This window comes from Peromyscus californicus, unplaced genomic scaffold (genome assembly GCF_007827085.1).
Source record: "Peromyscus californicus insignis strain IS unplaced genomic scaffold, ASM782708v3 Scaffold_7__1_contigs__length_154581171, whole genome shotgun sequence".
In the NCBI taxonomy this organism is placed as follows: Eukaryota; Metazoa; Chordata; class Mammalia; order Rodentia; family Cricetidae; genus Peromyscus; species Peromyscus californicus.
Genome location: NW_026294595.1, coordinates 12,113,926 through 12,129,690, shown reverse-complemented (window position 1 = coordinate 12,129,690; position 15,765 = coordinate 12,113,926). Strand labels below are relative to the sequence as shown.

The 15,765-nt window shown below is 51.7% G+C and overlaps 1 protein-coding gene across 9 annotated transcripts in view; it reads right to left on the bottom strand.

Moving 5' to 3' along the window:
* Vav2 (vav guanine nucleotide exchange factor 2) overlaps window positions 1–15,765 on the bottom strand; it is a 172,125-nt gene that overhangs the window by 86,527 nt on the left and 69,833 nt on the right. Inside the window, exon 1 of one of the 9 annotated variants that reach the window (XM_052723784.1) lies at window positions 515–733. The exons of 7 other annotated variants lie outside the window; for them this stretch is intronic. In XM_052723784.1, the coding sequence (XP_052579744.1) occupies window positions 515–697 (183 nt within the window). In that variant the 5' untranslated portion in view covers window positions 698–733. Of the gene's footprint in view, window positions 1–457; window positions 734–15,765 lie in introns of those variants that run through there. One more of the 9 variants, XM_052723781.1, reaches the window with a different exon arrangement.

Genomic DNA, 15,765 nt, shown 5'->3' with positions numbered 1-15,765 from the left:
CTGTGAAATCCTAGAATGTGTGTCTACTGGCTGTACCTCACCAGCTGCTGGTAACAAAAACCTTCTTTCCTGGTCCCAGTCGGACACTCCCCAGCCTTGCATGTGGTTACTGAGGTCTACCCAGCAGACAGAAGTAGATGTAAGAGATTCACCTGCAGGCTACCTTTTAACACCTCCTCGTACCCAGGGTGACCTCAAAAACCTTACGTTAAAAGTAGTAGAGCCACCATTCACCATTGGCCTGGATCCCTGCAGGTCTGTGTGGAACAGCCACATCCCCTCTGCCGTGTTTTGCCCACCCACAACCCTCTGTAGTGTCTAGCTATCTCCTATGGAAGCTGTCACAGTCCAGAACTACCTGTCACAGCAGCCAGGGCTGATATATTCACACAGCACCTTAATCTCCCACTGTAACTCCCAACTGTAACTCTCCACTAGCCCCCTCCTCCAGCCAGACCTCAGTAGCATGGTCCATCCAATCAAGCAGAAGCAATGAGAACAGCACTCCGCTGACCCAGTAGAAGTAGCTGCCCTCAAAAGGACATAGGAGCCGAGCCTGCCAGGGTTTCCGGCTGCTCTGAGCCTTGGCTGGAGACACGGTGTACGAGGGTTGGGGAATGTGCCATCTGCCGGCCCCGCTTGCTTGGAGAGGCTGTGTGATCAGAAGAGTTTCCTGTCCCCATCTCTCTACTGACATGAAGGATCACTAAGCAGGGACCGCTCAGACCTAGCCGGAGTGGCAAACTCCTTATCAGCCACCACCACTCATCTGAACGCACACGTGGGCAGAGTCAAACGGCACGATTATGAGACTCATTTGAATATGTTGCCCCGGAAACTCACCTATCTGCTGTGGAAATCTGTAGCCCATACTGCTTGCATATTCAGGGGCAAATCACCATAAATTGCTTTCCAAGCCCAGCCCGCATACCCATCCCATTTTCCCCTTTTTCTAAACATCAAAAGCAAGGTCAGGGAAAACTTGGCGGTGCTGTCTTTGGAATGACAATTGGCCAGCAAGAAGTGATTAATTATGAAACGTGTATAATCAGAGCTTTGCAGTCAAGCTTCCACCAGAATGAGCTGGAAAAACAAAAGCAAACAGAGACACAGCCATTTCTCATCCACAGCATTTTGCTGTGGGATGTCACAGTGTCCAGCACTGGTGTGTTTCTTCAAGGGAGTCAGCAGGTTGGGGAAGACAGGATGAGCCAATTCATGGGCCCCACAGCAGCTGAGTGGCAGAATGAAAAATGTCACTACTCAAGACACGTGAGGGGTGGCAACTTTAGAATGGAGTATATTAAAGGAATTCCTGGCCATTCTTAGAAGAGCTGGGTGGGTGGGTGGGCGGGCGGACGGACGGACGGACGGATGGATGGATGGATGGATGGATGGATGGGGAAAGGGACTCAGGGATCCCTCTGCCAGGCCCTCCTGATGAAGGAAAAGAAGAAACTTTTGAGTGCAGCTTCGGCCTACAAGTCCAAGTTGGCTAACCCACCCTTGAAGATTTCTGCACTGCATTCTTCTGTCTACACACACACACACACACACACACACACACACACACACACACACATACATACAAGGAATAGCTGCCCTTTACACTGAGAAAAGCAGAACCCAGAGAGCCAATGTGACTTCACCTTGTGCCTGTGGAGGCCTGGGCTTGGCTATGGCTCAAAGTCCAGATGCAGACATCTGGGAAGTGGAGAAGGGCCCTAACCTGGACACACAGCTGGCTACAGTGTTGGAGGAGCCATGCTCTCCTTCTAGCATCTGTCCCACTCCTCATTAGAAATGAAAAGCTGAAGATTAAGCCTGAAAGGTCTTCTTGATCACATCTTGTGCAGGGCGCAGAAAGACCAAAAGCAGGAATGAGCCGCTCACAGAGATGGTTGAGCAGAAGACCCAAAGGATGTTAGCTGTGACAGCAACACCACCCACAACCATGGAACTTGGGTGGTGAGCTGGTCAAACATGGCTTAGACCTCATATCCAACTAAGCCCTGGCAAGGGGCAGGGAGCCGGCCTAAAGAGCAGCAACCTCTGACTTCCTCCCTGTGTTCTCAGCTCCTACACCCTGGCTTCCTCAGGTCTCCATGGCTGTAACGGGTGGGCACATGGAGTATAACTTTCCCTCCTCTCTGATGGGAGGTGGGCAAGCTGAGGGTAGAGTGATCACTGTCCTCACCTCTTCACACCTTTCCTGACCCACTGCCATTGGCCAACCAGGACATAATGCGGGAGGGATCTGTCCTCAGGTGGAGAGGGACAAGTCCCTAGGAAAAAGTCTGGCTAGGAGACCTCAGAGACAATCACAGCATTTATCTTAGGAACCAGGACCTGGGGAGAGGGGAGGCCTATCTGCCCTCCTGGGTGATAGTAAGAAGCTGGGCACTGACTGGGCACATATCGCTCTTGGGGCATCTATTCCGAATGGAGAGGTTCCAAAAGCCTCTGTTAGACAGAGACAGTGGTTGAGATGGAAGCAGATGAAAGATGCATAAGTACATACTTATTAAGTGCCTACTATTTGTCAAGCATATTATAGAAACTATTTTAATTAATTTCAGATCGTGAATAAAACTAGCTCAGAAATATAAACCAGGAGAAACATAAGACCTGGGCTCAGGTCCTACCATTGACTACCTACACCACATCCCACTGTTACACTACAGATGACAGATCACACACACATTGTATTACCACCACCACCACCCTCCGCTATGCCCAGAAAGGCATCACTAATCAATCCTGGTACTCATTCCTACTAAAACTGGGGCTGCCTACACAGTCCACCCTTTGCAGTGTTTCCAATAGCCTTTGCTATCGGATGTGTGATATACAATAAAGAAATTGCCCACTTGGGAAGCTCCTGGACAGAACAGCCACAGGATTCCCCTGAGCATTGACCAGATCCACAAAGCCCTTTTGAGTCAAGGATCTGAGACATAACCAGACAGGGCTGGGTTGTAGTTATCCCAACCAGGACGCTGCAGCAAAATCCTCAGAGGAAGGAGCTTGGCCACCATCTGGTCCACACCCTTCAGTTAACCTAAAACCAGCTCAGGGGATGACAACAACCAAGAGGCCACCCAGCAATTTCCAGGCAGAACTCAGTCTAGGATAGAGGTTCCGTCTGCAGCCTGAGGCTCCTGTCTGCTTAACGTGACGGGGGCACGGCCCCAGCCTCCTGCCAACTCCCTGCCAGGAGTGCTTCCTTTATTCTCTCAAACCCCAAGGAGGCAGTTCTGCAGGGTTCCCCATTACAAAGGAGGCCTGAGGCCCAGGGGGTCCTGCTGAGAACCCTGCACAGCCCTCTGACAACAGGGCCCCACTCTTGAACCCTTCTTGCCCAGAAAGGCCAGTTGTCCATCTGGATGTGAGGCTGATGACAGTGGCTGACGGACAGGCACAGTCTCCAAAAGCACCACACGGTCACTAAGCCAGGATCTGCAGCTCCGTGGAGGACGGAAAGCCCACCCAACCTCTAGCTGACACCCACTGTGGGCTTGCCACTCACCTACAGAGGAGATGGCTGTCACACTGACAATCCAACCCCTGACACCAAAGGCCCAGGGCCACACTAAGGAGAGACCGAGGCTAAGCAGGCCTGTTCTAGGCCCAGTCCCTGTTCCGTAGACTCAGAGTCTCCTCAAGAGTGGAGAAAAGAAACCATCGCTTACCCTGCCTCCACAGCCTCAAGACCCTCGGGAAGAGAAGCAGGTCGGAAGCAGAGCTGGGCCACACCTGCCCCACTGGGCTATGTGACCAGGGCAATATGTCCCCTCCACATGTCTCAATATTCAGTGAGACAGATTACACTAAGACACAAAGAGCAGCTCAAGCAGACCTCACCATCTCAAGTCACCTGGCCACATCCAACCGAGCCCTGAGAAGAAAGACATGGAGGCACAGAAGGGGCCACAGGGTCCCAAAGTCCACAAGAGAAGTCCACACGCCAGGCCTGCTCAGCTCATCACTGTCGTGCCAGCACTGACCCCCATGTCTGAGCTGGAAGAAGCTTTAGCCCCTCCCAGAGCCCTTACTTTACAAGGGAAGATGTTCAGAAGTGCATGTGTCCTATCTGAGGCTCCCAGCTGTGCGCAGAGCGGGTCCAGCAAGAGTAATGGTGGGAAGGTGGAACGTTCTACAGGCTCTTTCCACTGCAGTGTTACTGCGCCCTTCCTCAAGTGAGGAAACCGAGGGTCCAAGCTGTCACCTGTACACATTGGCTACACACTCCAATGCCACGTGAAAGCAAATTACACTTCATCCTTTGAAGAGGAAGCATCTAGACGGAGTCGCCTGAGCCTCCAGAGGAGCTGTGTCCACAGCATCTCTAGGAAGCATACGCCTCACTCCAGCTTCGCGCTCATCAAACTGGCAGCTGGCTTCACGGTGAGAGGTGATGGAGCCATGACCTGGAGGGGCTTAACATGGCCCGAGGACTAATGGCCAGGACACCACGAGCATGCCTCTGGAGTGACAGCTGAGTATCTTGCTGACTGTACGGGTTGCTTTTCCTGGCGGAGAAGTAAATTAAGGACGGAAAAGGTTTGCTTCAGCTCACGATTTGAGAAAACATCCATCCTGTCAGCAGAAGATACAGTGGTGGGAGCTTGAAGCAGCTGGTCAAACTGCATCCACAGCAGGGGAGCCAAGAGAGATGGATGCTGGTACTGAGGTTGCCTTCTCCTTTCCATTCAGCCCAGGGTCCCAGTGAGATGCTGCTGCCCACGTCCATGGTGGACCTTTCCTGCTCAAGTCAACCTCTCTGGAAAGGCCCTCAGAGACACACTCAAAGGTGTGCTTCCATGGTAATTCTAAATCCACACAAGCCAACCACGAGGGTTAACCCACACCCTGATCAACTCCACACCCTCGCTATGCCACCCTTTAGGGGTACCTGGGGAAGCACCTGGCCCCTGGTGCCCCCAAGAAACTTCTCATCTGGTATCTACTGGCAAAAGAGGTTGAGCCCCCTCCTCGGCAGGGGAGGAGCTCTCTGGCCCTCCAGGCCCACTGAGCGCAAAGTGGCACCGGGGGCACCTTTACTGAGACCCTGTAGAAGGAACTGGGCCTTCCACCCAGGGTGACTGAGTGCGCCAGGCAGCAGTGGTGCACGCCTTTAATCCTAGCACTCAGGAGGCAGAGCCAGGCGGATCTCTGTGAGTTCGAGGCCAGCCTGGTCTACAGAGCAAGATCTAGGACAGGCACCAAAACTACACAGAGAACCCCTGTCTCGAAAAACCAATCAATCAATCAATAAATAAATGAAGGGGGAGCGTCACTGGCTGCTCTTCCAGAAGCTTAAGTTCAGTCCCCAGCACCTACATGGTAGTTCCCAACCATCTGTAACTATAGGTACAGAGGATTCAACACCCTCTTCTGACATCCATGGGCCCTGGACACACATGTGGTGCACAGACATGCATGCAGGCGAACACTCATATACAACTTTTAAAATTTTTACTTATTTTATATGTATGAGTATTTTGCCTGCATGTATGTCTATGCGCCAGAGGTGTGCTGTGCCTGCAGAGGCCAGAAGAAGGCACTGGATCCCATGGAATTGGAGTTATAGACTATTGTAGGTAGCCAAGTGAGTGCTGGAAATCGAACCCAGGTCCTCGGGAAGAGCAGTCAGTGCTCTTAATCACTGAGCCATTTCGCTAGCCCCCATATATATATAAGTCTGTATTTTTAGACGGGGACTGAAGGAGAAGACAGTCATAAGGAGGTAAAGGCCAAGGCTGCTCTGGCAGAACTTCTGCAGCCAGAAGGTCTCTCCTAACCTCAGGAGGGGTGTAGCCCTCCACACCCCAATTTTAGAATTCTTGACAAAATTAATTCTTCTTTTCCTCCTTTTTCTTTTTGGCAGTGCTGGGTGGGGATGAACCCAGGCCTTGTGCATGGTAGGCACTCACATGCCACTGAGCTACACTCTGGCCCAGGTTCTTGTTTTTCATGGCACCATGACTATAGTAGTTTGTTTCAGCCTCCAGAGGACATTAGCTTAAAGGTGAGCGTCACCAAGGGTGAGGCTCACCCTCCAGGCCAAACAAACAGCTTATTCTGCCCAAAACACTATCCTGGTTATCCAGGGGCCTAAGCTCTCGCAGCAGAGGGCAGCCAGCCATCAAGGCAGGACCCCAGAAGGACTAGAAAGGTCCCCGAAGGTGACTGAACAAAAAAGGCAAAGCTCATCTGCCCGGGACATGGCTCCCACTGCTCTCTTTGTCAGACATCTAATGACCTTCCTTCTGAGGATGGCCTCCCAGGCCCCACTCCAGCACCCAGCCCCTGCCAGCACTCTGTGGGGATCCCTCCCTTCTGGCCCATCTACTCCTTACACAGATGGACACCATCATCTGCTCATCTAACACCCCCTGAGGGCTGAGAGGGAGCCCTGGTGATTGATAAATGTCACTCCACATAAAGCCTATAACCAGTAAGCTCCATGGAGGAACGATACGGGCTCCACAGAGATGGCCTGTGGGCAACAGTGGGGAGGCAGTTGAGCCAGCTGCAAGACTCACAGAGTCAGCCGCTGACTGGCTGCGCGGGCACTTAAGAATTGACAGGGACATACTGGAACAATGTGTTACAAGAACAACACTCACTCTGCCGCCTCGCACACTGGTCCAGCTGATGGACAGGAGCAGGCGGGGCTCAGCAAAGGGGTCCCCCCAGGAACATGCTGCAACCTTGAGCAATGAGCTCCCAACTCAGAGAACCTGCAGTCAGCTGGGGATGGCACGATATGCCCATCTAACCAGAAGACCTCAGACTCAGTTCCACCCTGAGCTTTAAGCACATCCCAAGCCCTCACCTGAGGCTCACAGGCAACTGACAATTAACCTTAGTGACTCTTGTGGCCAAGGAGGGGATTCAAAATTCAAAATGAACAGTGAGATTTCAGGACATCAGCTCTAAAGCCAATTGAGACAGTCACACACACACACACACACACACACACACACACACACACACACACACACACACGCACGCGTGCACACACACAGGCATGGGCAGACATATTGATGAAGCTGCCCACATGGGTATCACGGGTTCATCACTCGACCACTAATTATGTTTCCCCTATATACTTGCTCTACCTCCAGGTGGGACACAAGACACCAAGCCCAGTTCAGAGGCTACCCAGCAAAGAAGCATGTCCCCCTGTACCTGAGTCCTCTGCCCTCTGCCCTCAGGCCCACACATTCTGTCCAGTGACTAGAGGCCATCACTTCCCAGAAGGTCAACAGATGCTGGGCAAGGAGCCATGTCTCCATGCAGGACCTAGTGTTTCCCTACAAAGTTCATCAAGCTACCCACAAAGAGGAATTTTCCCTATACCCATGAACACCTCTATCAGAAGTTCCTTGAAAACAAGACTGGAGATGTAGCCTGTGGTAGAGCACTTGCCTAGCATGCAGAAGGCCTGGTGACTCAATCCCCAGAACCAATAAGAAAAAAATTGCTTTTAAAAAACATCTATAGAGGCCAGGTGGTGGAGTTGGCGCATGCCTTTTATCCAACATGCAGATCTCTGAGCTTGAGGCCAGCCTGGTCTACAGAGTGAGTTCCAGGACAGCTAGAGCTACACAGAGGAACCCTGTCTTGAGAGAAAAAGAAAAGAAAAAAGAAAAACCTATAGAGACTGGAAAGATGACTCAGCAGTTGAGAGCACTTGCTGCTCTTCCAGATGACCTGGGTTCAAATCCCAGAATTCACATGGTGGCTCACAACTATTTATAACTTGAGTTCTGTTCCCAGCACCCATGTTGGGCTGTTCACAATTGCCTGTAACTCTTAACTCCGGGGACTCCAATGCCCTCTTCTGAACTCTTGTGGCATGCACACATAAACACAAATAAATAAATGTTTTTTAAAGTTTTCTAAACAAACAAAAAAAATCACCTGTAGCTTTCTATTTAAAGCATTTAAAGATAAATAGTTAAAGATAAACAGATTTAAATAGTCTACCTATTTTCTCAGACCGACAAAAGCCCCAGGCCTCAGCTGGTGTGAGTGGCTGAGAGGAGTTAGTATGGCAAACTGCAATGCCCAGAGAGATAGGTGTGATGGGCAAGCCAACCCACTAGAGATACCAGGCTGACCCCAGGCTTACACCCATATCTTGTTGTGAACAACCAGGAGTGTCTAAGGGACATCACACCGATCTCCCTATGTCCACAACTCCAAAGGGTCTACTTTAGGCCCACAAGCTCTTCCTGTGACCACCTTGATGATAGCTTCTAAAGCACCTGAGCCTTCCCGGATGCTTGTCTCCAGAGGACTGCAAGGCAAAATCTATGCACATCAAATCTTGCTAACGGCTTCTGAACCTGTGCCGTCTTGGCTAACTCCAGAACACCCTGAGGTTCTCCCAACCACGAGCTTGTCCTGCTCAGGGCAGTGCAGTCAACACAGCCTTCTGCATCGCCGTGTCCAGCTGGAACTGGGCACCGCCAGCCCACTCCTACCTGCCACTTCAGGCTCTGGGTGGCCTGGCGTCCCTGTCACATTGATGAGCAGTCTGGCACAGTCAGGCGCAGCTCTTAGAGCTCACTAACTCCAGAGAAGTAGGAGGCCCAGGGACCACTCTGCCCTGTGGCTACCATGAGCTTCACTGATGTGGCTAATGGTTTTATCACAGGGCTCGGACGAACGCCACACACTGTGCGCACGGTCCAAGAAGCAGGCAAGTTCCCGGAGTGGGCCTCCTCCTGAGGTAAAGCTCCAAACATCACAGTAGTGCCCTTCCTTGAACTGCTCCCAGCAGCCATGAAATGAGCTCCCTGGTGCCAGGCCCCAGTCAGTGGTCATTTACAACCCAAGGGGGAGGCAGGTGCTCCACACCGTCTCCTGGACCTCAAAGGCCCACACAGCCCGAGAATCCCTCCCAGACTTGCCACAGAGTGCATGCCTTACTCCACAGGCAGAAAGAACAGGGAACTCCCCACCTGCCCTCTCCACGGGGCAGCTGTCCCTGACTGTTGAGCTCACTCATCTGCCCTCCAAGGGGCAGCTGCCCCAACTGCTGAACTCACTATGGAAAATTCAGACACAGCCTCGAGGACTCCTGCTGGAGGCTGGGAAGGTTACAAATTGTCTCTCATTTATGATCTTGGTCAAGCCAAGCTGGTGACATGGCCCCTACAAGATAAGGGTGGGAGACCACTAATTCTAAGCACTAGCTAGGAGCCTAGACCCTAGGTCTGTGTAAGAGCCAGTAAGGTAGAGGAATGGAGCTGGAAAGGAGGCAGGTCACCAGAGCCCTGAAGTCAGGGAAGTCCTGAGGGCAGCTCTGATCCCAAATGGGTCACAATCATGGGCAGGAACCTTTAAGGACAGCACTTGATAGGCTGGGTCTCATCCAACATCCTGCCCACCCCAGCCTAGAGGCATTTGAAGGACCACAAAAACTCTATCCTGGAGCTGAAGATGTGGCTCAGTTGGTAGAAGGCTTGCTGAGCATGCATAAAGCCCTCTTTTTAATACCAAGAAGACCATAAAATAGGGCATGATGGCCACACCTGTAACCCCAGCACTTGGGAGGTGGATCATAAATTCTCTCCCAGTCATTCTTGGCTATATACCCAGTCCAAGGCCAGTCTGAAATACATGAGACCCGATGATGATGATGATGAGGAGGAGGAGGAGGAGGAGGAGGAGGAGGAGGAGGAGGACGGAGGGGGAGGGGGAGAGGGAGGGGGAGGAGGAAGAGGAGAGGGAGGAGAAGAGGGAGGAAGGGGAGGAGGTGGTGGGACAACTCTATTCTAGAGAGAGGGGAGTCATCTTGGAGCCTGCCAAGTGCCCCACACTGAGGTGAGCAAGGAAGGCTATTATAACCCTATGTTGTGATGATAGAATCAAGTTCAGAGAGGAGGTCACCTTGTGACCACAGTCTGAGCTCTGACCTGGCCTGGGCAAGGGACAGGTAAAGACTAAAAAGCACTACTCGCCTCTGCGCAGACCCATATCCGACATGCCTGTGCCTGAGTCTAGGGAACACAAATTCCCAATCTCTCTCTGGTGACATGATATTAAGTCGGGCCCAAGAAAGGATGCTGAGTCCTACTCCTCAAAGCACCCTATAGCCATTGCTCAGCCTAATGAGATATACATAGTGTGGAAACACCCACTTCCGGAACAGTCCCAGAGAGCCCACCCATGCTAACTACTGCTGGTGACCAGGCCAGCTGTGAGTGCTCCAGCATGGCACCCAGTTCCTTCACATCTGGAGCTCAGGCACCACCTGAGAGTAGACAGCTCTGCAGTTTGACCAGGCTGTCCCAAATGCATGACAGGTACAGAGGTGAGCGCTCACTCTGCAGCATCCTGACAGCAGGATTTCCCAGCTACTGACAGAGCAGATGCAACAGGAGTCTTGCAGATGGAGGCTCAACCCGAGAGCACGTGGCTCCTGGGTTCAGGCACTAGTAGATGGGACAGGGTGGCAGTGACCACTATAGATCTAACCCACTCTTGTTCCAGGAGGTGCCAAGAGGCCCCCAAAGACACACCCTGAGATCCTCGTCATCACTGGGGGTGTGGATAAAACCGAATGAACTATGAGAGAACAGAGGCCAAGAAGGCACACAACTGCCAGTGGTGACACAGGGGGTAGGTAGGGTGGGGGATAGCAATGGTCCCTCTCTCCCCACCCCAGCAGCACCCCCATCTCCTCAGCATCCAAGGCCCCAGGGACTCCAGCTCTACACCTGTCCAGGATAAGCCATCAAATTCAAGAGAGAACAGAAGGGAAAGGCTCTTTGGGAATCACCTCCCTACTATGCAAAGACAAGAGCGTCCCCAAGGCCCCTCCAAGAGCAAAGGAAGCTGAGGGCTAGTCCAGCAGGTGAGCACCAGCCATGCAGGGCCTAGAGTCATACAGCCGCACTGACAATACAGACAGGGAAGGGTACGGGGAGCCAGCCCTAGAGGAGACACCCAGAGCAGGCACAGCTAGTGCCAGAAGAAGTCGGCTAGCCCTAACCTCAGGTTTGGCTCAGACACAGGCAGCACAGGTGGCTGAACTCCTCTACAGTGAGAGTCCACACCTGGGAGACAGGACACCTGTCCGAACCCCCAGAGAACAGAAATAGACAAGAGGCCTGTCTCAAGACCCAACATCTGGCATGAAGAGAGGCACTAGGCAAGGCACAGCCCACTCTCCAGCCTGTGGGGTAAATGTGGAGCAGCCTTGCCGTCTGTCTGTCTGTCACTCCTCCCTACACAGTGAGAACAATGACACCAGCTATGACAGAAGCCAACCGTGCTCAGTGAAATAAGCCAGACACAAAGGAACAAAAGGCGTGCATGTGACTCCACTCACCCAAGGTGCCTAGAAGTCAAAGTAGGGGATGTCGGGAGGAAGGGAGGCGGGTCTCTCCGGGACAGTTTCAGTTTTGAAGCCGAGCTGCATGTGGGGGTGGGGGGAGTGGCTCCGCGGGTAAAACATTTGCTGTACACGTGTGAGAACCAGAGTTCAGATCCCCAGAACCTATGTAAATGTCAGACAGAAGCGGTGGCCTTCCGTAATCCCAAAGCCGGTCAGCCAAAACAACCAACTCTGCAAACTGTGGGTTCAAGCGAGAGCCCCTGCCAATGTGTAAGTGGAGCATGAGCAGGGGAGACAAGAGACCATCAACTTCTGATGTCCCCGTGTCCACACATGCAGATACAGAAACGCACACATGTATGCACACATGCAAACATCACATACACAAACCTCACATGCCAAAAAAAAAAAAAAAACGAGTGGAGGAAATGGACAGTGATGGCACCACACAGATGCCACTGAACTTCACACTCAAAAACACTGAAACGGTGCATTTATCATATGTGTGCTTTGCCACAATAAAAAAAAAATCTTCTGGGGCTGGAAAGATGGCTCAGTGAATAACCATTAAATGTCAGGCCTCATAAGCCTACCAACGTGAGGCTGGACCCCAGAATTGATTTTTAACAGCCAGACATATGGACTGGAGAGATGGCTCAGTCATTGAGAAGACTGGCTGTTCTTCTGGAAGACCCCGTTCAATTCCCAGCACCCACAAGGCAGCTCTCAACTGTCCATAACTACACTCCCAGGGGACGTGACGGTCTCTTCCGGCCTCTGCAGGTACTGCACACACGTGGTGCACAGACAAAACACCCATACACATAAAATAAAAATGGAGGGGAGGGGTTGGGGATTTAGTTCAGTGGTAGAGTGCTTGCCTAGCAAGCACAAGGCCCTGGGTTCGATCCTCAGTTCCCCCCCAAAAAAATGGAGGGGGGGGAAACAAGGAAATGCAGTGGTGCAAGCCAACATCTATAATCCCAGAGCACCTGTGAGAAGTGGAAGACAGAAGCAGGAGAAATATCTAGAAGCTTACAGACCAGTTAGCCTGGCTTTCACAGCAGCAAAAAAGACTATCTCGACAAGGTGGATCAGGAGTTGTCCACTGATCTCCACATGTGCATCACAGCATTCACATATACACCAACATATAAATACACACCACACATACCCTCCTCTCTCTCTCTCTCTCTCTCTCTCTCTCTCTCTCTCTCTCTCTCTCTCTCTCTCTCTCTCTCTGACACACACACACACACACACACACACACACACACACACACACACACACACACACACACACACCACAAACTGTTACACTGGGATGCTGACCCAAATGTCAGCTCCTGTAAAATAAAGTCCTGGGACTCCTCTTCCTGCCAATCCCTGGTCAGGGCTTGGACCCATTTCCCTGCAGCACAAATTTAGGTCACCCCCAAGCAGTTTCCATAGAAACCAGTGCTGAGGAGATAAGCCCATCTCAGCTGCAGCTCCTGTTCAGGGCCGGCCTTTCCCAGAGTTGACACCTGTGTGCCACAGCCTTACCACAGGTATATACAGGCGTCAGAGCTAGATAACAGCTGGGTTAGACTTAATTGGCACCTGGGTAAGTGATTTTCTGCAAAAGGGACATCCCCAGGCTGACTTCACCATACTTGATGTTTAGCCCCAAATCCAAGGGTGGGATGGGAGTGTCTGTTGTAAGGAACAATATTAATGACACTCATACACTGTCTAATTTCCCCCTCCACAATAACAAAAGTGGCATACCCCCAATTAAAGAAATGGGGCCTTGCAGGTCACTAATTATCCTAAGGAGGACACTGGGCAGCAGTAGCATGCACCATCCACAGGAATCTCTTTGCAGACAATACACAGAGGTCACACTGGTGCTGGATCTCAGGGAACAGGGGTGTCAAGTCCAGCGAGGAATCTGAGGTAGGACAAGAGCAAGAGAGAAGGCCCAGGCCCAGAGTTACACAGGCTTTCAGCCTGCTGCTACCACCTGCCCTCAATTTGGAAGGCCATGCTTCCTGGAAGATCACACAGAAACTACAAAGATGATTGAGAAGCCTGCAAGGGATGCTTCAGGGCCCCAAGTCAAGTCATCTCATGTCACTTGGCTTGAGTCCCTGGTCCAGGAAAATAGAAAAAACAACAGTGCTGTCCTCAGAGAGGTCTTAACAGGCCTGCATGCTCTGAAGAGAAAACACACACACACACACACACACGTACACACACACACACACACACACACACACACACACACGCTGCCTGATGTCACAGCAGCCAGCTTCTAGGCGAGACCTGATATAGAGGTTACTTCCTTTCTTCAGAGGCATCCTGATTGGGTCCCAGCTGCAGGCTGATACCCATCCGCCTAGGAGTGAGGCTTGGGGAGGCAGAATGATTTCCTATGAAGCAGGGAGGGCAGAAACAGCCCCTGGCTGGGACTCACACAGCCTCTGTAATCTGAATGCACAAATAACGACAGCCAGCACCTGCCTCTGCAAATGCTGGGCATGTCACAAAATCTTAGGCTGTCCCAGGGGCATCACAACTTGCCTGTGTGACATCTCATTATTTCTCCCTTTCTTCTCTGTCCTGTTAAACTTAACTGGCTTTCCTAGGCAGGAGCTTTATTAACGTAGTGATTATTAATATCATTACAATGCCCAAGACTCATTGCCTCCATGCAGAGCTCCAGGTTGAGTTGGAGGATAAGTGTTTCCCATGAATAATGCATGGTCCAAAGGCCTGGGATGCCCCATGAGTTATCATCCCTGAGAGGGGCTTATCAACAGTGTTGGGTACAAATCAGGAGGCTGAAGTACCAGGGAACAATAAGGGTGACTTCAAGGGACTGGTATAGGCTTGGCACAGCCTGTGGGCCAGGCAGGTGGGTACACAGGCTAGATAGACCTTGACTCTCCTCTACCCCCAGACTTCCTGCCTGGTGACAGGACTGGACAGGATCAAATGACATTCTTCCATGGCAGCCATGAAACCAGCTCTGTGTACCAGGTTTACCTTGGCCTTTTAAGGACAGAGTGGCACAATTACAACTATCCAGATGTGGCCCAATAGTAATATCGACCTCTCCCCCTGAACCTATCCTATAAAGGGACTAAATCATACAAAACCAAAATGAAGTGAGAAGAGCCAAGCTAGGCCTTGAAGACAGGAGCCTGGAATCAGCTTGAGGTCTGACCCTAAACTCACCTGTACTCTGTGTCCTCTGAACTAGACGGGCCCTTCCCAAGCGGTTCTCACTCATGAGGGTGGAGGGAACTGGGGTAATGAAAAGGACTTGCTTGGTGTCATCGCTCAGCGACACCAAGGGGGCCAATTAACAGTGTTGGGTACAAATCAGGAGACTACAGTGCCAGGGAACAATAAAGATGACTCCAACGGTCTGGTGCAGGCCTCAGCGGGCAGGTGGGTCACACACTGGTGTAGCCACAGTACACCGGCTACATAGACCTCGGTTCTCTTCATAGTGAGATTTAATACTAGGCAGCATGAGGCTGGGGAAGAGTCCAAGGTGCAGGGAAGGATGGAAGGGGATGGAAGATGGGGTTAAAAGTGGGGGGGGGGGGTGAAGGATGAAGGATGGGAGGGGGGAAGGGGAGTAGGATGGAGATGAGATGGAGAAGGGGGTGGAAGAGAGAACAGAGGGGAAATAGAGGGAGGGTGAAGGAAGAATCAAATAAGAGGCAAAGGAGAGACAGAGGAGGAGTGGAGGAAGGTGAAGGGAAGATGAAGGAGGGAGATGAAGAGACAGAAGGCATGGCGGAGGAATGGAGGGGATGGAGGAGGAGTGAGGAAGGATGGAAGTATAAAAGAGAGGGAAGAGGGAAAGGAGATGATGGAGGGAGGGACGAAGGGCTTACAGGGGGAATGAGAAGAGATGGAGAAGGCATAAAGGAGGGGTGGAGGAAGGGAGGGAAGAGAAGAAAGCGGTACAGAAGGGGATAAAGGGGACCAGAAGGTATGGGAAAGGATGGAATGGTGACCTGTTCTTGTACGTGGGGCTGGGATGAACCTGCCCAGGCCGAACTTCACTGTGAATCTAAAGGCTGGCTAGACACATCTCTGTTTATCTGGAAATGTGGCTGTGCGTGTGGAGGATATACAAGCTCACAATCACAGACTGACATCTATAAACCCACAGTATTTCCCAAGGTCGCTCAACAGGTTGGACCCTGTCTGGGGTCAGAGAGGCAAACAAGGTTGTGATGCCTCCTGAACCTCTCCATTATCCATGTTCTATCCCCACACCCTTGTCAACCCAGCCAATGGGCACCAGGGACTGTCACCCTGGGTGCCCACAGGGTCTCCATGCCTACATCACACACCAATGACATGGGCAGACGTGTACCTCCTGAGGGGAACCGGCGTCCTTA